This window comes from Meleagris gallopavo, chromosome 3 (genome assembly GCF_905368555.1).
Source record: "Meleagris gallopavo chromosome 3, MGAL_WU_HG_1.1, whole genome shotgun sequence".
Taxonomy (NCBI): Eukaryota; Metazoa; Chordata; class Aves; order Galliformes; family Phasianidae; genus Meleagris; species Meleagris gallopavo.
Window position 1 is genome coordinate 48,824,027 of NC_139406.1, and position 22,523 is coordinate 48,846,549.

The 22,523-nt window shown below is 41.3% G+C and overlaps 3 protein-coding genes across 8 annotated transcripts in view; 2 read left to right on the plus strand and 1 right to left on the minus strand.

The window, feature by feature from the left end:
• The window catches only part of TTC39C (tetratricopeptide repeat domain 39C), a 33,529-nt gene extending 29,643 nt beyond the window's left edge, over positions 1-3,886 (plus strand). For both annotated transcript variants that reach the window (XM_010708838.3, XM_085220900.1), the window contains exons 13-14: positions 630-668; positions 1,271-3,886. In XM_010708838.3, the coding sequence (XP_010707140.2) occupies positions 630-668; positions 1,271-1,360 (129 nt within the window). In that variant the 3' untranslated portion in view covers positions 1,361-3,886. The remainder of the gene's footprint in view (positions 1-629; positions 669-1,270) is intronic.
• A 147-nt stretch (positions 3,887-4,033) lies between these two features.
• On the plus strand, positions 4,034-10,688 carry CABYR (calcium binding tyrosine phosphorylation regulated). Its single transcript, XM_085220901.1, has 4 exons — positions 4,034-6,513; positions 6,600-6,653; positions 7,068-7,866; positions 9,504-10,688. The coding sequence occupies exons 1-4, from the start codon at positions 6,375-6,377 to the stop codon at positions 9,541-9,543; spliced, it is 1,032 nt and encodes a 343-aa protein (XP_085077027.1). The 5' UTR covers positions 4,034-6,374; the 3' UTR covers positions 9,544-10,688.
• Positions 10,689-10,984: 296 nt separating this feature from the next.
• The window catches only part of OSBPL1A (oxysterol binding protein like 1A), a 72,997-nt gene continuing 61,458 nt past the window's right edge, over positions 10,985-22,523 (minus strand). For 4 of the 5 annotated variants that reach the window (XM_085220897.1, XM_085220896.1, XM_010708836.4 and 1 more), the window contains exons 21-29: positions 21,937-22,119; positions 21,318-21,425; positions 21,133-21,222; positions 20,763-20,889; positions 17,981-18,097; positions 16,828-16,951; positions 14,792-14,882; positions 13,880-13,903; positions 10,985-11,121 (exon numbers count right to left, since the gene is read on the minus strand). In XM_085220897.1, the coding sequence (XP_085077023.1) occupies positions 11,019-11,121; positions 13,880-13,903; positions 14,792-14,882; positions 16,828-16,951; positions 17,981-18,097; positions 20,763-20,889; positions 21,133-21,222; positions 21,318-21,425; positions 21,937-22,119 (967 nt within the window). In that variant the 3' untranslated portion in view covers positions 10,985-11,018. The remainder of the gene's footprint in view (positions 11,122-13,879; positions 13,904-14,791; positions 14,883-16,827; positions 16,952-17,980; positions 18,098-20,762; positions 20,890-21,132; positions 21,223-21,317; positions 21,426-21,936; positions 22,120-22,523) is intronic. The other variant, XM_003205000.4, reaches the window with a different exon arrangement.

The following is a 22,523-nucleotide window of genomic DNA, read 5'->3' on the forward strand; positions in this document are numbered from 1 at the left end:
TGCTGCTGAGAAGCTGTGATAGATACCACTTAGTGTGTGAAGGAAGCCACTTCTTGTGGCACTTGGTGAGGAAATAAATGCTTGTGTTATGTGAGATGGGATTGGGTGGGGAAAAGGAGCTAGAATTAGAGGTAAGAGGTGCTGTTTTTAGAAGATAGCACTCACTAGCTTGAGATATTGTGCAATTCATATTTGATAGCTCTGTAATGACTATGGAAAAGATCGGAATAGAATTTTATAAATTATCATTACTAGAGAGGATAAGTGTATTGAAGACTGCATATAAAAAGCACACTTTTATTAAATGCATGTTACTTTGAAATGACTCATAATTGTATGTTAGATCTGTCATACAGTCTGATTCATCTTTGTTAAATTAACCCGGTTAGAACCATATTATGTGAGATTTTAGTATGGCTATGTCAATAATAAAAACTGTTTTGTAGATGTTATATGTTTCTTATTTACTTGTAATACGTTAAATTAAAGAAGTACTCTATAATAAGAAATAATGCCTTGTTTTCAAGGTAGAGATGAGATGCTATTCTAGACTGACTAGGCTGTATGCTTGAGATACATTCTGCAACGTTTGCAATGCAATTCTAATGCAGCATCTTTTCTTTTTGTAGACCGTGCCAAGAGGCAAAACCTTACTTCTCCAAGCCAAGGTAAAAACTAAGACACTTCACACTTACTATTCTCAGAGGGGAGGGTATCTGAGAAGTTGTGGTGGATTGGTTTGTTGGTTTTTTGTTTTTTTTTTTTTGTCAGTGTCTATCACCTTTAATCTACAATGCTAACTTTGTAGGTGTATATTTATGTATGTGAAGTGCATTTGTGTTTTGTAGATACGTATTTATAGGTCTGTAGAGCTCACAATAGCGACCTCTGCTGGACTGTTATGACTTTGCCATATTTTTTGGCTAAGATTCAGCAGTACAAGTATGAAGGGGGGAGCTGCAGTTTTCAAACATGTTCCCTCTGGTCCCTGACTTTGGTGTGTTGGGATCTTTCTTGAGCTATAAGACTTGCATAATTTTCCAGGTACTGTTAAACTGAATAGGATCCAAACAACACATTGAAAATTGAAGCTTTCTGCTCTTTTCACCAACTTAGAACTTCTGTAAGCCAGAGATATGAATAGCAGTATGGAATCTCCACTTCATCTCTTCAGTCTGTTTTGTAGCTTGACTTCTTAAGCATTATTAGTGAAATTATTTTCATATCCTAAAATGAAGGAATCTAATATATGCATGCTTTTTTATTTCAGGAGGAATTTACAGGCTATGACTTTGAGAACAGATTGCACGTCCGCATCCATGCAGCCTTAGCCTCTCTAAGGGAAGTTGTTCCACAGTGACAAACAGGAAGTTGTGTTGTCCATTCCCACAGTTTCTGCACTTTAGGATGAAGCAGAAGAAAAAGCTGTTGGGAAGACCAGCTTTTCTTCTGGAAACCACTTGTGCCAGAGACACTTTCATAGTATGGTTAAGAGTTGGTATGGCTTAGTAAAATACTACAATTTCAATTGAAAGTAAATCAACCAAGCAGAAGGTTAAGTGACCTTGCGTATTTTAACTCTTCACTTTTTAGTTTGTTTAAACCAAGGGGAACACAGTTATTAAGTGACTCATCAGGGGAGCTTAAATAAGCACACAGCTTACTTCAGTGTTGGCAGATGGGATTTTTTTTTTTTTAAACGTTTTAAAGTAGATCTAAATCTAAAATATGCTAAGGGGAAGGTGTTTCTGTTTTGATTAGAATACAGTGAAAGTAGTTGGTACAAATGTTGAAGAAGGAAATGGGCAGAACACTTATTTTCTTGAAGCATTAGCCAAAACACAAAAAAAGGAAAACCATTTAGGCACAGAGAGCAGATCTTGCTGAATTTTAGAGTTTTATTTCAGTGAATTCATGATGAATAATTTGCCAATTTAAAACCTCCCCATCCCCTTTCCATTATTTGTTGCTTCCTTCTCAACACAGCTCATACTTCTGATAGAAATTCTATTAACTCTTAAGATCTTGGCTTCTGGTACATTCCAGCCAAATACTTTGCTTTACGTGTCATTATGGTGAGGGCAATTTTCATTTTGCTCTTAATATTCTGACCAGTCCATTCAGATAACTAGGCCACATACAGTAATTTTACATGTTTTCCATTGAAGCTGCTAAGCCTTTATCGCAGTGGCTTTTACAGCTATTAAATCAGACAAAACAGTACACCCACCACCCACCGCTAACCCTATTTTTGTAGTGTTACCAATACTATGCTATCTTAAGTTTCAATATGATATTCCAAATTTGTGGCGTTGACATTTGAAGTTGACTTACTGAAGACACTCTAAGAGCTTGAAACTTACATCGTGATCACATATATGTATATTGTTTTCAATACTGGCCATCTGTGCCCTTGTTTGTAGATTTTTAAAAAACAAAAACAAAACAACAACAACAAAAAAACATTTTGTCTGTAGCATCTCCCTGTGTTGTGTATTCAGTTAGTATCATTACCTAGAAAGTAACGAAGGTATTTTTTTTAAAGAAACTTATGAGTGGAAATCTGACCAGGAAGTTAATTGAATTATGTTACTTTGCAAAGCTAAGAAAACTGGATATCTTTGAAAATAATTCTCTAAAAGCCTTATCTTTACTTTGGTCAGGTTGCCTTAAACAGTTCCTTAGCTTAAATGTTTTGCTTCTTTTTCTAACTTGTTGCAGAAGACGTTGCTGTGTTGCCAAGGTTTCATACCTTGCCCCACATCTAATCTTCATTGATTTGCTTTTGAGGTTGCATCTAAAGCAAGACTGACATGGAGGAGAAAAGTAATACTGGATTTGGTAGGCCAAAGGAATCGGTTGCACTTCTAGAGCAGTTACACTCCTCTATTGCAGTTCCTGAAGGAGAGGAGAGACTTTATTTTTCTAAAATGTAGGTGTGTTGCAGATAGTACGCTGTCAGCTTTTCTGTTCCATTTAATCAGTAATATTGAATCACAAAGGAGTGTTCAACCTTTTTTGAATTGGTCGATCCAAATAAGTATTGAATAGAGAACAATATATTGTCTGTATATACATAGCAAATTCCTAGAATCCAAATGATAATTTTCAAGAAAGGTCTTCAGTATACTTGAAATCTTATTTTGTCCTACCTTTTAATATTTTGTGTCAGAGACACAGTCCAGTCTGAGTAAATAGATAGAAACATTGCATTTAATGGCAAAATTCCATTCAAACACTGCTTAAGTATGCCATGAGCCTAGGCTATTCAGGACACAAAGCACCTGCATGTGATTGGTGTTGGGATGTCTGGGGTCTACAAACGTTGGAGGTAGCTAGCAAATTGTAGTAAACTTGATTACAAGGCCTGTTCTGCTCACTGGGCCAAGAGCGAGTCCAAAAAGACACCATATATTCCTGTAAAGGTTTAACTCTGTGCAAGTTGCAGCTTTTCTGTGGATTTAGCAAAACATCACTGAAATGGAACCATCGGTTTCTGTAATTTTTTCTCCCTCCATAGGAGAATCTTCTGCTTTATAAATGTCACGTTTGTTTTTTATGTTAGATTGTGCCTGTGATGAGAAAAATTTCAACTGTATTTTGTGCAAACTGATACGTTTTTATACTTTGGAACTCGGAGGCATGGTCTAATAGCAATAATAGAATATGCATCTTGCTAGTTAACATGTTAAGAATATCTTTACTGAGTCAGGTATTTTTTGTTGATGTTGATGGAGTTTTTATCTCAATATGACTCATTTCAAATAACTAGAATTTATAGATGTCACAAAGTGGCATATTTATTGTGACGTACTGTAAATGTTGTTAATTTACAGAACTTGCACTTTTATATTTCTGAGTAAAATTAAAAGAAACGTGGACATGCGTTTTGTTCCCTGGCTCCTTGAATTTGTCTTTCAAATTGGTGGCCTCCTCAACAAGGTGGTGTTGAGTACTGGAAAATCTTCTGGGATGTCAAGTGACTCTGTAAGAAAGCTTTCTAGTCAGTAATTACCTCAGCTTCTGCTCTTCCAGTATAATTTCAGTCTCCTGGTTTAGAAAGTGAGTTACATGTGTCATGTTGAGATCAACCACAGAACGAATGAGATTTTACATACTTCTAAGAAAACGCCAACACAGGTGTGTTTGTTGTATCCCTACACTTTGGAAAAACGCTTCTAAGTTACTCTAAAGCAAACCCTTTAATTTCTCCTGTCTCTGGTTGTTTTCTATTCCAGCTATGCTTTATTCTGAAATAAAATTCCCCAAATGTGGTACTGAATTGCTTTTCAGTTTACAGCAGTCTGATTGTTTTCCCAATATCTGATCGTGTTCTTGCTTCCAAGCTGCATTGTAGCTATCTGAAAGTTGAACAGTAAGTATTACAGTGGTGTAGAGCTGTATGTGGTTTTACAAGGGTGATGTTAGAACTTTTCAGTGGAGTAAAAGCAGAGTATCACATGTGAGACTTGAATTCCTTTTCCAGCCATTACTAAATACTCACTCATATTAACAGTGGTAGCAATCATTGCGTGAAGAATTATGCAGTCGCAAAAACGTAAGATTAAAGCTAATATTAAGAAGTTATATTTTTAGCTGTCTTTGAAGGGGATTGGACAGCAACTGGAATCTGAATATGCATGAGCATGCTCGTCATTGGATCAGCAGAGGTTCTAGAGGCAGTCTGTAACGTAAGTGGTAGACTACACTGAGCTTTGGGAGTAAGCTGAACAGATACATTGCCTCTACTTTGTCATCCTGACAGCTGTCAAACAAAACTCTGCTAATGAGAGTTTTTGTAGATGTTTATACAACATTGTCTTTCATCCTGATGTTTTGAGGTGAGGAGAAAAGGCTTCAGAAACCAGCCTTCTGCAAGTCTTTTGGGATAAGGTGGGATTATACAAGGATACGAGTTCCACTTCAAACTCTCTGGAGTTAAATACTGAGCTGCTCCTATTTCACTGTTTTTATTCTTTTAACAAGTTTGGGATCCAGTGCAGGTCACCAGAGTAGGTAGTGTTGCTTCATGCTCCTGCTCAGAATCTTTGCCTTTTCACCCAAGATTTTCACGATCTACTTAGTCCCTGTATTTTAACCAGTGTTTTAGCCACAGACAGTTCTATTCACATTCAGTTTTCTTATTACCCCAAACTTTTTGATTGCTGCTTTTTCCAAAATATTGTCTATCTTCTGACGTGACTTCTTCCAAGACAGAGTTCCAGTGGTGAAGAGGAAGAAAGAGAGATTGTTAGACTCGGTTGAGCAAGAAACATTTGCATAACACCTACCCCTGTTTCGTTCAGATCAGTGTGTTTAACATACTGGGGGAAGAAAAAACTTTCCTTCTAACCAGTGTGATTTATCTTCTGTAAATTATATTTAATGAAAAGTTAATGAACAAACTGATTTCTTTTTCTTCTCGAAGCATAAAGCTTGTCTGGGGAACCGTAAGTCACTGAACTTGTGTCTATTAATTAGTCTCTAGCTCACGTAAGACTTTAACATTGTCTAGAAGCTGCCACTTCTGTATCTGGGTCAAAGGCTGGTGGGACGAGGTGACTATCTCCAGTTAGGCTGACAGGCTCCCAGCGTTGGGCCAAAGGCCGATGTGTTTTAGTAGAGCAGCTGGTACTGTTCTTAAGATGGCTTCCAAAAATAACATTCAAGTTCCAGTACAGTGAATCGGTTCCCAGTCAGTTTTTTTTTTCCTGTAAGTTCCTATGCTGTGCTTGTTTGTTAGTGACTGGAGCTTTTATAAATATTTAGGCTGGATTATGCTTCTGCTTGGTGAGCTCTAATTATACTTTTCCCTGTTTTTATAATATCTGTATCTAAATGTCTCCAGGGCTTTTATTGTGCAGTTTCACAGACCCAGAGTTCTGACAGTTTTCAGAAGGATGTCAATAGGTATGATGCATGGGAACTGTGACATCACACTCTGCTCAGCCCTGGGCAGGGGAGGCTGCAGCAGAAGCAGGTACCAGGGTGATGTGGGGATGGCAGGTGTGCCCTGAAAAGCCTTGATTTAAGGTAATTGTCTTTTGTCATGTCATGGGGGAGGAAGAAGAGGTTGTTTTGGTGATGTTGGTGTTTTTCTGTCTGTTTTGGAAAAGGGGTGTTTTTTGAATTACCATTACGGTTTCCTAGCTTGCTGGCCATTCAGACTTCTGCTACGTAAAAACCCAGAGGGGGGGTTGTCAATGATTGGGCCCTTTTAGGGAAAGTGGCATTGGGAAGCATTGGAAAAAGGTTTGTGGTGGCCTAGGCCACTGCCATGGTGCTGCTGGAATCCTACAGGGATGTGCAGGTGCTCAGCTCAGGCATTTTCTTGCTGCAGATGAGAAGCTGTGAGCCGGCCTCAGTGTGTGACAATGGAGCTTCCAGACAATGTTCTGAGCTGCCTCAAGACTTTGCTTGAGGGTGTGAGCAGAGCTGTCATAAAACAGAAACCAGAAGACATTGCTGGGTTTTTAGCTTCCTATTTCCAAGAGTTCATTGACTTCCAAAAAGGTTTGTTTGTACCAATCCTTACCTGAATAGCGTAAGCTCTTCGAGTGCATATTTAACTCCAGCTTAATTTGTGCTTCTGTTTTCAGAGAATCCAGATTTGGTTTTAACAGAAGTGATTGAAAAATTTGATCTCAAGCGGGGTAAGATAATTGTTGTCTGTTCTTCTAGGGTATTTTCAGATGATGTTCCAACATGAGTGGGTGCAAGTAGTTTTCACTTACGTGGGCTGCATCTCAACTGTACCCAGATCTGTGAAAGAGGCACAGAAGCTCTGTGCAGTGGGTGAGAACATAGTCACCACTGCACGGTTAGGAATACAGTTAAGGAGCCCATGATTTTGAAGTGGTACCAGTGCTTTCTGAGTTTTCTTTCCCCTTCCTAATAGGAAGCAACAAATTTCCTCTCAGGAAGCTTCATAAATGTGCTGTAGAACATCTGATTGACTAGACTGTTATCAATCTTTACTTAAATGAAAACAGTTGCTAATGCATTGCCATTATGTGTTTGTTTTCTGCCTTTTATTTTTTATTATTTATTTATTTATTACTTTACAGAAACTTGGAATGGGGAACTGGAAGAGAAGACATCAAATTGTGATGAGGCTCTGCTTCTTACTGAGTCCCAGAGAAAGGAATCGTGTACTGACAGAGGGGAAGATCATCATCTTGAAGACCTCACTTCACGTAGCTCCAGAGTAACTCTGTGCCCATCACCAACCAGTTCCATTCCAGAAAGCACAAACCCCACTGGACCTGATGGAGCTTTATCCCCTGAGGGATCTGAACTTGAGCGTGTGCCTTCTGACCCTGCACAGCTCCCTGCCCATGTGGAAGATAGCAGTGGTTCTGTTTGTCTTGTGAGGGATGTGGCAACCACTGTGCAGACTCTTCAGGAAGATGTTTCTGCTGCCTCAGCAGCTGAGGCTTCCAAGTCACAACTAGGAATGCAACCTTGGTCCTCCATCAGTGGAGATCTAGGACCCTCAGACACCCAGATCCTTGTCTTATCAACTGATACAAATCAGGTTTCCTCAGTCCTCCTGCAGGAAGGACTCTCATCTCTTCCACAACCACCACCTCCTAAAGAAGAGTTGCACGCTGTGCCTGCCTGTAGTGCAGCTGAGGCCATCTCAACCACTGATAAAATGATAATGGATGCAGAGGTTCCTTCCTACACACAGCAGTTTCCAGATAAAATAATCATTTCCTTTAGTGGACAAGCTCTTTCTTCTGTAAAGCTGTCATTAAATGCAGGCCAGGTCTCATGGCTGGTTGCTAATGATGCAGCGTATCAGCCTGAGCAAATGGAAGGCATAGCACCGATGGAATCAGCTGAGCAAGCTTGCTGCTTCAGGTAAGAAAGCGTGGGTCCTTGTCATCTTCCCAGCCCTTCAGCTTCATTAAATGGAAAAGCACCTTCATCGGTGCAACACACGGCGGCAATGGCTTCTAAGAAACTGCTGTATGAATGCCAGCTGCTTGGCCCCAGTGCACGTGTGTTACAGCTCTCTGCAATCTGTCAAGAAATGGGACTAGCTCTGGGCAACGTCCTGCATTCCCTTGGGTAAATACAGATAAGAGTGATGGGAAGGGGGCCCTTGATCCCTAATAGTTTTGCTCAAAACAAGGCATATTTCTGAAACAGATACTGGTGTACTGAGATGTAATACATCTGCACTATTGCTAAAGATGTAACAGGTTTTGATTACTTTCTTGAATGATATCCTGTTCCAGCACTAATGTGAGGTTTACCACTTAAAAAAAAAAAAAAAAAAAAAAAAAAATGGTGGTGGGTGCCTGTGCTGTCTTGGTGAGTCTGGTGAGTTTCTGCAGCTGGACCAAGGGGGCCAATTGGTTTGCAGCCATGAAGAAAACTGGTGCTCATGTTTCCTGGTGGGGCCCTCACCAGCAGCCCTTCTCTGTGCTAATTTGCCCAGCTCAGCCCTTGCCCAGCTGGAGAAACAGTCCAAGGTGGAGCTCTCCAGTCCCAGGTCTCCTGGTTTTGTGGAATCAGCCCCAGCCATGTCCCACCACAGCTGTGAGGTATCAGCAAAGAATGGTGTAGGAGAAAACTGAGCTTAGGCAGACTGTAAATGAAAAATACTGGCTTATTAACAAATGCTTTGGGGGAAGTTTAACAGTCCCAATTTCAAAAATACAAGTCAAATAGGTGAGTTCTCAAATGCTTGCTCAGCAGAACCTCTTGACCATAAGTAACTTTGCTTTTCTAGGCTGCAGCTATGGCAGCCGTGTACAAAACTGCCTTGCTATCCCCGATCTCTAACATGCTTGCTTCTACCAAGTGCAGCTATGCTTGATTTAGATATAAGGACTTGCAGTATGACTGGAATTCACTGTTTCTGCTACTAGCCGCCTTGCCTTTTTATTATTGTAGCTGTGGCATCAAGTGGAGCAGGACAACCACCACCATTTTCTAATGTATGGATCCTCTCTTGTCTAACTTGAGGTCAAAAAACTGCCATAAGCACCTGCTTCAATTTATGCAATGCAAGAAGAAAGAAAAAGGGAAAATGCTGCACCTTTCCTTTTCGTGGGCTCTACTGTTAAGTAACATCCCCAGGACTGTAAATCTATTTCCAGCCGTGTCTTTGCACAGCAAGATGCAGATGCTAGGAGGCTCACTGTAGCCCCAGTCCTGGTAGCCAGCCCAGCTGATGAGAAAAAAAGCTATGATAAGTTCTGCAGAGAAAACTGCTGCTATATCATTCCTCTGGATGATGTATGGCTGCAAAAAAAGGCTGACAAGCCAGGGCTGAGCACACAGGTATAAATGTCCTTGCAGAAAGTTAGAGTAGTGCAGCACAGACTGTCACTACATCAGGCACCAGTCTCAGAGTATTAATGAGTAGAAAAAAGAAAAATCCATTCTTATGAAACAAAAATCCCTCAAAAGAAAACCTGATGTTGAGTAGAGGTTTTCTTCTTAATTCTTCTGGGGAAGGCAGGAACTAAATGCTTTGTTTTTCCTAGAGTGGAATGTTCCATTTTGGATGACATGCTGAAGAACTGACACAACAACTCTCAAAATCACTTAACAGCTGGGCAACTTTGAGGGTAAGACTTGAAATGCTGGCCACAGTGAAGACCTGAGTGCAGAAGCGATGAGGTATCCAATTTTTGCCCACACCATAAGAACCAGGCAAAGCACAGCCAAAAAAAAAAAAGCATTTCTCCTCTTCTGTGCAGATGTCTCCATCACCACTGCCCTACCTGGGTAATTCTAGTTGCACACAGAATAAAAACAGAAAGCATCTCACTGCCTTTGTAGCTGTTCTGCTAGTGCACACTCAAAATGAATGCTTTGCCCCAGCTCCTATTGTGAGGAAGAGGTCACTGAAGCACACTATCCCGCGTGACTGCAGCAACTTTGGGAGGCCTGCTCAGAAGGGGTCACCACTGTCAAACACCATTCACTTTAGACTAGATGCAAGAAGTTTTGAAGCCTTTATTTAGTAGCAATTAAATTATTCAATTAACACTAACCTCCAGACAGCAGTTAAAATATTGTACAAGGAACAGCTCGCCCTCTAGAAGCTCTGTACACAGTTCAGTGTAAACTTACACTCTAAGATTGAATGCACCCCACTGAAAAGGGGTAAAGCAGCTGTGCACAGGAGGCCTCGCTGAAGTGCCTTCCTACCTCTGAGATGCACAAGGCTTCCAGGCAGCCTGCACTGTGCAGACAGTCCCACCGGGTCCCAGACTGATCCACTTCTTGCCTGTTTGCAGTGGTGCTGGGCACCAGAACTCATAGTGCATTGAACAGATTCTTTTCAAACCTGTTATTAGTGTGCAGTTGAAATCCAATCCATAGGTGTTCAAATGGCTCTTAATTCCTTAAACCATAAGGCTTGTAGCAAAAAAAGGAGAGCGAAATTCAAAACACACTGCACAAAATATTGAATAAATACCTCTGAGTAACGTCACCAGCTTAAACAACTGCATGAAGGCTCCAGAGATGGGCACGCTTCTGGGAGCTCTGACCAGAGCTCAGGATTCAAGGGAGTTACTTCATTAAAAGAAAAGTCGCTTTATGAAAAATTGCCTCTGTACAAAAGTGACACACCCTCCTTTGCTTGAAGAACAGAATATTGCAATGACTTTGTGTGCTTTTAGACATTCCCATGTCATAATAAATAAAACCAGTTTTGCTTGTGCCAATGTTATGTATGAAAGAAGGCATTCACAGAACAGCCAAGGTGTTCCGTTCCTCATACACCACAACCTAATATAGGTGTATTCAGCAAACCAGGCAGCTGTACATCTTGGTGACTTGCTGACTTTGTCCACGTAGGACCCACTGCCAGCCAGAAAAGTTCATCCCCTACCTAAGGGACCGCAGTCACGTACCGCCAGATTTACTGCGGAGATGCGTAATATTCTGTTGGATAACATGTTAGTTCTTTTAGGAGGTAAGTAAAATGAGGGAAAACATTAAAACAGATTAAGACTTATTTGTATCAGCCACAGGCTTCTTATTGCATTTTAATAAATATCAGGCAAATTAAAGTAGTTTCTGTCCCAGTAGTTGCCAGAATAGAGCCAGTCCTGTGTGCCGGTGTGGGGGTTGGGGCCTTGATGGAACCATCTGTAAGGAAACACACAGCATGTTACCAAAGCTATCCATACATTGCTGTAGTTCAGAACTGCTTTGCTGCGTCTTCAGCTGTTGTTGTTCAAAGTAATTACCATGAATGCAGGAGTCCTCTTAGTTTAAAATCTTAAAATATATTTGTTTTCCAGCCAGATTTCCCCATTCCAACAGCACTTCAGTGGCTCCCAGGTGACATTACTGACACCAGCATTTTGTCCATTTGGAGCAGTCAAGACTCTCACATAGAAAGGATAGCTACAGTTACACTTCAAAGCAGTTGTGAACCATCATTTTGGCATGCATAAATAATAACAGTGTCTTCAAGACATGTGAACACCACAAGCACTGCAGTCCTGAAAACAGAAAAACGCCATTTCCCCAGTATCTAGATTTCCCCCAGTGTCTCAAAGCCTTGTTTTGCAACATGCCAACTCAGAACAAGTGCATTCACTACCCTCAGTGTAGGTGAAACATCACCCCTGGCTGCAGGAAAAGTGGCTTACTAAAGCATGATGGTGTTGCATCCACTGTTGGCGCTGAGGGGCCAACGTGAATGCCCAGAGAGCTGATCCAGCTGCACCACATTACGTGCCAGCTTCTACGCTGGCTGCTGATTGACACACTGAACTCTTGCACATGCTGGTTTCTTCCCCTCCCCTCTTCTCCTTCCTCATAGGAATGCCGTGCACTTACACAGCATAGTCTGAGGAGATGAGGGGCTGTCAACAAAGTAGGGTGTCATCTCACAAGGCCGGATTGCTGGCAGTACCCCAGTAGGGAGGACAGCCATCAAAGCACCGTGGCACAGAAGGCTGTCCTCCTTTCTCCTCACCCATGCCTATTTCTGGCGGTTACATTGTGCAGTGTGACTGAGCACAGCTTGCTGTTCGGGTCTGGCTCAATCTTTCGCCTTGCAATGGCAGACCCCAGAGGACAAGGAGTAGTTTAAGTTTTTACTATGTTTTGCCATGCTGTGTTGGCAGCATGCGAGCAGCTCTTGTAGTTAATATATGCTCCAGTGCTTCCTTTCTGCTCTTCAGTGGCCACAAAGGCCAGTGCTTGCTCTGTATGCCTCACTGCAGCAAACACACTCTCTGATGTAAATCATGCATGTGCATTTTTTAAACTCGCTCTTCCTTTCTAGGTTTTCTGCTTTTCAGAGCAGAAATGAAAATATATTAGGATCAAATAAGGGCAATGAAGCTATGAAAGGTCTGAAGTACAAGTCTTAAGGAAGTGGGATGGTTCAGACTGGAGAAGAAGAGGCTCAGGGGAGACCTTAATGCTCTCTACAACTGCCTGAAAGGAGGTTGTGGTGAAATGGGGTGTCGGCCTCTTCTCCCAGGTAGCAATAGAACAAGAGGGGTTGGACAAGAGAGACTGGCCTCAAGTTGCTTTGAGGGAGATTCGGGTTGGATATTAGGAGAAATTTCTTCTCAGAAAGTAGTGATGCAGTGGCACAGGCTGCTCACAGAGGTGGTGGAGTCACCGTCCCTGGAGGTGTTCAAGAACTGTATGGACGTGGCACTTGGAACACAGGTTAGCGGGCACAGTGAGGATGGGCTGATGGTTGGACTAGGTGATCTTAGCAGTCTTTTCCAACCTCAATGATCCTGTGATTACAACTGACAGAGCAGGGTGGCCACTAGGAGGCTCTGGCTAGATCCAAAAGATCTGAGATGCACATCAGAAGTAATTCCTCGTGTAATGCCATCACAGTGGTACAAACTGAACAGTCAAACACCTGCATGGCACTTCTGCCCTGATTAAACTAACAGAAGCCAGTGAAAGTCCCTCACCCCTCATGCCACACGTGGTTTACTACCACATAAGCTTTGCTTGGGACGTGTCAGCTGCTCTGAAGTAACTGGTGTGTGTGCAGGCCCAGTATGCTTCCCAGCTCTCGGGGAACAGCAGCTTATTCCAGAGTTAAGCCTGATGTTTGCTAAGGATCAGGGCTACAAGGAATGACCTCACCCTGCAGCTTAGGGAGCTGTATGCCCAGGACCTCACTGCTCTGCCTTCAGCACTGGAATAGATCAGGACAGTATCCTCCAGTAGGAAATAGCAGCTGTTCACATCAGTTTTCCATCACACTTCAGGTTAAGACCTGCAGGCTGACCCTGTGGGAGTAGCCAAAGAGTTGCCTCCCAACAAAATAGCTTTTTTTCCCCCCAGGCTCATCTCTACATTTAAGTGAAAAGGAGCTTTTCCTACATAATTTATGTTCATCTTTTGAAAGCAGTCATGCTTGGCATTCCTACTAAAAGGATCAGACTCAAGGAAGGTTCTGCCAAAGCTTTGGAGACACACAGGAAAATAAGGAGTTCTTAAACGATACCAGGAATCTGAAGTCCATGCACTGACAACTTGCACAGTGCTGGCTCTACAGCAACTGGAGAACCTCGTGAATGGTTCTGCACTGACTATAGACCCTGAGAATCATTGCTCTGCACTGTGCTCTGGAAATTCCATTAGTCCTCATACCAAGCTTTGAGCTGTACCTTAGGGTAGGTACTTCAGATAGCTGGAGGAACAGTGTAGTTATCCCCACCACTTGGTGAGAGCCAGAACCAAAGCACACAGAGCGCCTGAATTCAGGGAAAGAAGAGGGAGGTGTGCAGCTGTTCTGCGTGTAACACATCTACTCAGAAGCATTACAAAAAATGTTATTTTGCACCAGTTTCAGGACAAACAAACCCAAACACTGCAGGAAAGCAGGCAGAGGAAAAACAGTCAGATGTGACCAAACCTGGGACTCTGAGATGATGAGTGACTTCATTTGCAAAAAAAAGATAAGTGATCTATAGTTACAAACAGACATTTTGAAGACATTTAATCCATGATGTTTGGGTGCATTAGCAGTTAATAAGTAGGGAAGAGATGAAGTTTGCTTATTTGTAGAGAGTTTAGCCCTACTTTTTTTCCCCTCCCACCCCCCCTCCTGTGAAGAGGCCACCAATCTTTTGCTATAAATTTGAATAGGCTTTGCCTGGTCAAACAAGATTCATTTGATTATGGTTTTACAACTTCTATTGAGCCAGCTGTGCCTGACAGCTCCCAATTGACTTCCCTTTTAAGAAAAACAACTGGCAGCTGCTAACTTTTCCCTTAACTCCTCTAACTTTTATAGTTAGTAACAGTCTTGGAAAGGAAGAAATGACATGAAGAATGAGCTAATGGAACCATCTTTAAAAAAAATAATCAAAAAACCTGTATGCTGCAGGAATACAGTGTTGCCAGCACCCAGCAACTGATATGAGAAGTCGTGGGCAATATGCCATCAAGTTCACTGGAGGAACTGTTTATTCCTCGCTTTGGCCAAGCATACATATTTGAGGCATTACACATTAATTACCACCAACAACTGTCCTTACAAACAGCCATCAGCAGCAGCATCTTTTTCACACTTAGAAAAGGCAACACACTTTAACACTTAGCACATGAACATAGGTGCACAAGCACTGAGGGGAAGGAACCAAAACCACATCTGATTCTGGGTGCTGCAGCCTGCACAGACCCAGTCTATATATCACAGCAGCATCACCCATGCTGAGATGTCAGCTTCATGCTGACATCACACACCACCAGCATGGGCTGGCAGCTAACCTGAATGTTCAACACTTTCATACCAAAACACCCACACGCATGCAGGCACACTGACCTCGTCTTCCAGTCTTCCTCTGACTTTGAACGATTTTTGCGGGCGGTCCTTTGCTTTTCTTCTAGCCTCTTCTTCTCCTCACTAGCCAGATCTTGAAGGAATAAAAATACACAGTCATTAATCCATCTGACCCAGCATATTAATGTTATCCCTTTAAAAAGCATTCTACGTAAAACAGAAGTGCATCTGTTTCAGCCTAAGAGCAGAGCAGTAGGGGGTTGGAATATTCATTTCCAAACCATGAAGAATCAATCCTCTATTTTTATTTTTTGTTGTTGGAGCAGTAAGCTAGCATGGGTCACGGTTCAAAGCAAGCTTCCATTTGGCAGAAAGGACAGTTTCATTTTCCCTTCAGAACATCTTGAGGAAGACTGAAAAACAGATTGTGTGAAGGGTAATCTCTTTCATATTTGAATCCTCGAGAAGTATTTCACATGCAGCTCAAAGAAATAACTGAGATAACATCTGGAAGACTATCAGTTGTTCCTGATTACCTTACTGGATTCTAGCACTGCGTGTTACGAGTTTATTTGCTACATCAACTTCATGCTGTTGGTACAGTGAAGGAATATGACCTGTTGCTAAAGGCACAGTTACTGCACTTTGAATTTAAACAAGCAAGTTACTGGGGATGCTGTGAACCAGCAATGTCCATCCCACTGGCTACACAGCAATCTTACAGTCAAGAAGTAGTTGCAGGAATTCAGTGATCTGCTTTTTTTTTTTTTAATTATTATTTATAAGCCTCCAAGCAGCAGTTGGCCACTTCTGAGGAAAACAACCCACTAAAGTACAACTGTGCTGTAGTACACCTGCATCACTGTTTTTCATACCAAATCTCAGACTATTTATCAGAAGTAGTCACAGTTATTGTGCTATTATGTAGATGAAACTGATTCAGAGGTTTCATGACTTACCCCAATCACTTAGGAAGGCAGAAAAAGCAAATGCCCCCTGCTTTTAGTCTACAAACGTAGCCACCTTGCTTTAAAAGTAAAATACTGAAGAGAAAGAGGCAAAAAATGCCTGCGGGAGGTTGTTCCAAACCACAGTCAAGTATTTAGCACCAAGTCGCCTGTCAGAAGACTGAAAGACACTTAGACTCCATGGCACCTAAAGTAACAATCTCTCTGAAGTTTCTAAAAAGCATACAAATCTCATAATGCATTTCTAATTCGCTATCCCAAGACACCAAAAGTGTTCAAATTTTCAGTGAGGAATGTTTCTGCATCATACACATTTGTCACTGATGTCCCACCTTAAGTAGCCTTGACTGCATTACTCAGAATTGTCACTTCAGAATGTTCTTTTTGCTTTGGTTGATGAAAGCTGACAAGTTCACAAATACTTTTGATGCTTCAAGAGTCTCCTCTTAGTCTCCAGCTATAGGGCTGGACAACAGAGCATAGCAAAGGTTCTAAAGCTAAAAAGAACACAGAACAGCATAGGGTCTAAGATTCCAGCTTGTACAGAAGTACAGAAGTGGGCAGGTGATGTGGTGCATTCCTGGCTAGGAGCTAAGCCACTCGTTCGCTTCAGTCCAGGATGGAAGAGAGAAGGGTTGGAATTAAAGACAGTTAACCAAGTGAAGGGAAAGAGAATGAAAAAGCAATGCAAAGGCAATGAATGATTCATCACCACCCACCTGTAGCACCTATGCCCAGCCAGCCTTCAAGCAACAGCTGCTTTGGAAAATCATCCTCCTCGTCAAAGTTCTACTGTTGAGCATGTTAACAGCATTGAATACCTCCTTGTTCAGCAGCAGCTAAAACAAGAGTGTGCTACCAACACAGCTTTGATCACTACTCTAAAATACAGCATTGTTAAAGGCAGCTGTGAAGTACATGAAGTAGAGATGGGTGACAACTTTTACTAGAAGCAGTACAAGATTAAGTACTGTCTTGTAGAGTGAAAAACCGTATCTTTATGGTCTATCTTTATGACTACTTATTCTAACAGTTTATCTAACAACTCAGAAGTTGAATTAATTTCATTTTTTCCCCCAGTTCTTCAGTTTTAACAAGAAACAAAATTACCTATTTCTCCATTTTCCATGGCTCTGATATCCGGTCGTAGCCGGCAGTCAGTTTTGGGAATGACACTTTCCATTTCTTTGTCCAATTCATTCAAAGCCATAGCAAAGCTAGTGAAATTGTACATCTGAAATGCAGAGACAAAGAGAAAAAGGTGACTTTCCTACACAGCCTCTGGCTGCTAGTCTTAATATACAACAAAGCAGCTGTCCAAAAAACAAACATCCAAGTGCTTTTTTTTACTATTTAGTCACTCGAGATAAGAATACTCAAGATACCAGCAAAACTGCACTGTCAGGAAGAATGTAGCTGATCCTTGGTGTTTCTGTTTAACCAGGACAGCATCCAATTACACAGTGCACTATTTCTCTCTTATCTTCTTTTTCCAGTCCTACTGGTATTTTCCCTGTCTCCGAAGAGAGATTTCCCCCTTGATTAACCTACAGAGGGCACCTTTACTTGTTCCGAGTCTATTTTTGTACATGAACACATCTCATTCTCTGCCCAGTGGCTCCACAGCCCTCAGAATCATAGAATTACAGGAGTTGGAAGGGGCCTCTGGAGAACATCAAGTCCAACATCAACTACCCTGCTAAAGCAGGTTCCCTACAGCAGGTCATACAGGAAAGCACCCAGGTGGGTCTTGAATATCTCCATAGAAGGAGACTCCACCACCCTCTGGGCAGCCTGTTCCAGTGCTCTGTCACCCTCACAGTAAATAATTTTTTCCTCACGTTCAGATGGAACTTTCTGCATTCCACTTTGCACCCACTGCCCCTTGTTCTATCTTTGGGCACTGGCTTCACACAATAGCCTATGTTGTACAGCCTGTACAGGCTTTGCAAGCATCTCCTAGAGAGTGTCTGCCCTTTTAGGAAGCCCTTCAGAAGAGGTCGTTTCTTGCAAAGCTGTGTGTCTTAGTGTGGGGAACAGAGTGCAGAGAAGAAGTGGGGAAGCTGCCCACATCACTGGCTGCACAAAGCATTCAATTCTGTAGAGAAATTTGGCTAAGTAACTGCCTGTGGGAAGTCTGCTGCAGTGAGCAGGTAAACCCAGACCCATTAAGGAAGAGAGGATGAATGGATTTGTTTTGTGTTGACCAGGCAGAATAATAGGATATAACATGCACTTTTCAGTAAGCAGAAGTGTAGCTGACCTGCGCTGAATTTGGAGGTCTTGGAGTTATCTTCCATAGTAAAATACTTCCAGGAATAACATACACGCTCTCAGAATCTGGCAGTGGCATCTCATCAGGTTCCTCAGTGTTGCTCACCTGAAAACAGCACAGAAAGAAAAGGGATTATGTAAAATTTCCTTGACCAAAAGTAAATGTCAGCAACAAACTTTAAAAAAAATGCTCATCAAGAAGGACAACAGCATTTACACAGAATATGTCCTTCTTCCCAAGCCAAGACTACCTGAAGTTTTTCACATCAATTTCTTTGTAGATAAGATCTGAATATTTATGTGTTAAGAAATGTAAGTTTCTCTACCAGTACGATGTCCCATTTAACCACAAACACTGCTATATGTAATGATATTAATTCAGCCACGTGAGATTACACCACAGTACTGAACTAACGCCTGCTAGACAATGAATAATATCCTCCCAAGAAAACTTCAGGTCACTATCACAGCTAAAAGCAGCAGCAGCATGTGTCAGAGATCACTGGAGCACAGAGCTGAACTTAAAGACCACTAATGCTTTAAATATTTTGGCTACACGCTAACAGCTTTAATCCTGCTGCTAATAAGCTTTGCTCTGACGGTGTCATATACTGATGTTGTAGTACAAAAAAAATCCAGTACTCAGACTGGACTCAACTGTGCTCCAAGATGATCCATGTGTCACACGCCTAAGCATATTAGGAAGCATTAAGGATCTTGTTTCACTGCAGAGCAATTGGTTACTGTGCTTTTGTAACAAACAGGTCACAAATACAGAGCTACACACAGACCAGGTTCGGAAGCTAAACAAGGCTTTTAGTTGACGATGCCGAAGCTGTGTTAGCAACTTGTCCAGTCCTTTAAAGGATTTTCTTGTGCCCCCACCCACAACGTTGCATATTTTATACTCAGCACTGCTCAATCATTCTGTAACTAGGCATACATGACTGCAGCTGCTGTTGCATTACATTATTTTCTTCCATACATTTGCACCGAAATATCTGCATGAAATACTTCACCTTGATTTAACAAAGACTAGTTCATTCAGAGTAGAATTACCTTGGTCTAACCCAAGGGACTACTCTTATCACAATGCTGCTAAAATATCACCTTTGCATACAAGAAGACTTATCTAGCACCACAGAATCACGAAATGGTTTGGGTTGGAAGGGACCATAAAAGCCCAACCTTCTGCCATAGGCAGGGCTGCCACACAACAGCTCAGCTGCCCAGGGCTCCATCCAACCTGGCCTTGAGAACCATCAGGGGTGGGGCACCCTCTGGGCAGCTGTCCCAGTGCCATATTAATATGCAAAAATCAGGTTTCCAGTAGTTCTAACCCTATAAAAAAATCAAAGGGCTTTGAGAGGGTATCCTGGGTTCCTTTGAAAAAGACTTGCATCCCCACAGATCCTCTAAAGAAAGACAGAAGAATGCCTATTTAGTAACAACAAAAAAGAATAGCAGGAAAACAACTGGAAGAAACAAATCTGAAAATTCTAACTAGGAAGAGTTTGGAAGGCAATGTACTGTCATGACTGAGTGACTGCTTTATTACCACAAAGGGAGAAACCACATCCAGACATAGATGAGAACTGGGTCACCTAGAAATTCAAATACCATAAGCAGTGCCAACTCCTTGAACACAAGGGGGCAGTGGGAACACACAAAGGAGACTAAGCTTCATCTTAGCTACAAAGCTTTTTTTTATTATTATTATTAAATACAGAAATAGTTCTGTTAAATTAGTAAAAATAGTGTGCTTTACTAGAGTCAGAACAACATGTATAAAGCTCAAGTTACAACAGAGTGCTTCATTTTGAACTGGAAAGCAAAGGTCATCTTAAGCTTTGTTGGAACATGCAAAGCAGCGACTGAACAAAGGCACTGGGTATGTTTTTCTTGGCTCCTTTCTCCCTAGAGCTCACTGGGTCAGACTCAAGGAGAAGCAGTAATCCCCTGTGCTTTAGCTCTCTCCTGCTGACACGCACAGAAGCAATCTCAGATACAGCAACAATCTGAATCTGCACAGGAAGAACTGCTTTCAAGAGTTAGCCCTCTTGTTTTTACATTAAAATGAGCAACATCAAAACCAACAACAAAGTCTGGCTTCAATCATCAAAGAGGATCAATCCCTGTTTTAAGCAGCTATGAATGGTTATTGTTCATCACACTGTACGTTGCCAACATTGCCATTCACCTAAAATAAAAAGCAAACTGCTACCAGAAATCTCTAACAATTAAGAATGCTTTTATTTTTCTCCCGTAAGAAAATTAATGCAACTCTGAGGAAAAAAAAAAAGAACAAAATTCCTCAACCAAAAAACCCACTGTGATTGGAGCAACGTCGTAAAGAAATATAAACATTCTTTGGAAAAGCTGAAAAACTGGGATCAAGATGAGATGCCAGTCTATCCTACCTGTAGGAGTCCAAATCCTCCTACTAAAATATAATACTTATTGTACATGATCAGAACCATGGTCCAACCAACAAATATGCAATTTGCTCCATACGATTTGGGCAAAAGAGGCAGATAATGAACAACCCTGTAGTTAGGTAACTCCAAGATCTGGGAAGCTTGAATACAAATCCTTGAGAGCAGAAGCATTTTATCCCTTAATGCTAAAATCCATCCAATCTGTTTTTATATCCCACCCGGAAAGAGAGAATAAGTGAAACGTAATCTTAATGCTCTTATTAAGTACTACCAAAACACTGAGCTGGCCTACAGTGCCTTTGAAGATGCACCAGCCCCTTCAAGGACTAATACCTGTTTACTGCTTTTCTTCTCTTCTGTGTTTTTCTTGTCATTCTTTTTATAAGCTTCAAAAGTAGCTGGATCAACACTGTACAAACACTCCGTCCACTTCCCATACAATGCACAAAGTTTCTTTTTGCTGTCAAAAAAAAAAGAAAAGGCAATGTTTACAACTGAGCAAAAAGAGATTCATTTCACTTCAGACAAAAACAGCTGAAAGAAAACGTTTTTTGAGAGCAATTCTTCAAACTGCACTATTGGTATTACACAACTCCTAACCCGCTCTCTTTCAGGTTCATGCCCTTGGCACAGGACATCTTATTTAGCAGTTGGTAGAAACAAAGGGCAGCAATTTGTTTCCTATAAGGAATGAAATTGTTACCTTTTGTCCTGAATGTAGCCTTCAACTTTATGCAGCTCCTTCCCAAAGAGGCCGCAGGGCTTGAAACTCAGCACACATTTCTCACCAGTTCTACAGACAGAACAAGAGGGCACTAATTACTTGCAGATGACTTTCCTTTTTTTTTCAACTCACAACAAGTGAAATCTCCCACATTCTCAACTTACTTGTGGTTAGTTATTTCCACATTTCCATACTGCTCAATCCAAAGTTTGCCCACAATAATGTTATGCACGCAGCAAGTAGGATTTGTCCATGTGTAGGCTTCGTTGTGTCTAAGGGAGGGAGGCAAAAAAAAAAAAACAACAACCATAAGTGTATCTTTGTACTGAATGTCACTGCTGTGATAAGCCATCTTCTACAACCTGCATCAAGTCTTGAAATGGGCATGGTAATAAGCCAGGCAAAGTAGGAACTGTATTAACCTATTGCTACTGATTTTATCAATTCCTTAAAACAGCAACATCAGTGCAGTCCCTGTGGATGCTGAATGACGTTAGGAAAGCCAACAGGACTCAAGTGTGCTAGTCTTGGATTGGATGTACAGGCACCTGCAGAACACAGACGTAAGCACCATCTATTAGTGCTATTACTACACAGTTTATTAAGCCAAATGACGTCAGTTGCTTTCATCACTTCATTCCCTCCACCCCACAAAGCAATATGCCATCAGACATTAAGATGCGAGCATTAGACATTCCCATTCCTCAGCCATGAGACTTTAATGCCCTCTAATCATCACAGATGAGGACGCAGTACCTATGCAATTATTATTCATCAACTTACTCAAGAAGCTCCAAAGTCATTGTGCCTTTTGGTTCTGCTTCCACGCTCTTGCCCCAGAATTTGAGTTTAGGATAAATCGATCCATGAAACACAAAATCATTATTTAAACCTTCAGCATAGAAAGCACTGATTGGTGGATGATGGCTAACTTGCTCTGAGAGAAGTCTAAATCCAAGATCGTCTCTGCAAAACAAAGTTTCTAAAAATCAGTGTTCTGAAGATACAAAATAAAGATGAGAAAGCATGCACCTAAAGTACAATGAAGCTGCAGTTCTTCTCCGCAGGTGAAATAGATAGTTGGACTCGCAGATAGTTACTGTACTCAATGTAAAACTTAGTTAAAGCTCTAAAGTAATACAGAACAATCAACTCATACACATAACATCCTCATTCTAAGTAACTGAGGACATCATGCAAAAATGTAGCAATACAAACCAAATTTAATCAATCTGTTTACTTTTCATAGTAACTTCTTCCTTAAACTTCTGCATAATCAGAAGCCAAATAGTCATTTGTTTGAGAGAAGAATATGCCCTAAATGCAGCTGATCAGTATTGCTTATTTGCATCTTGGACACTCATATAGTT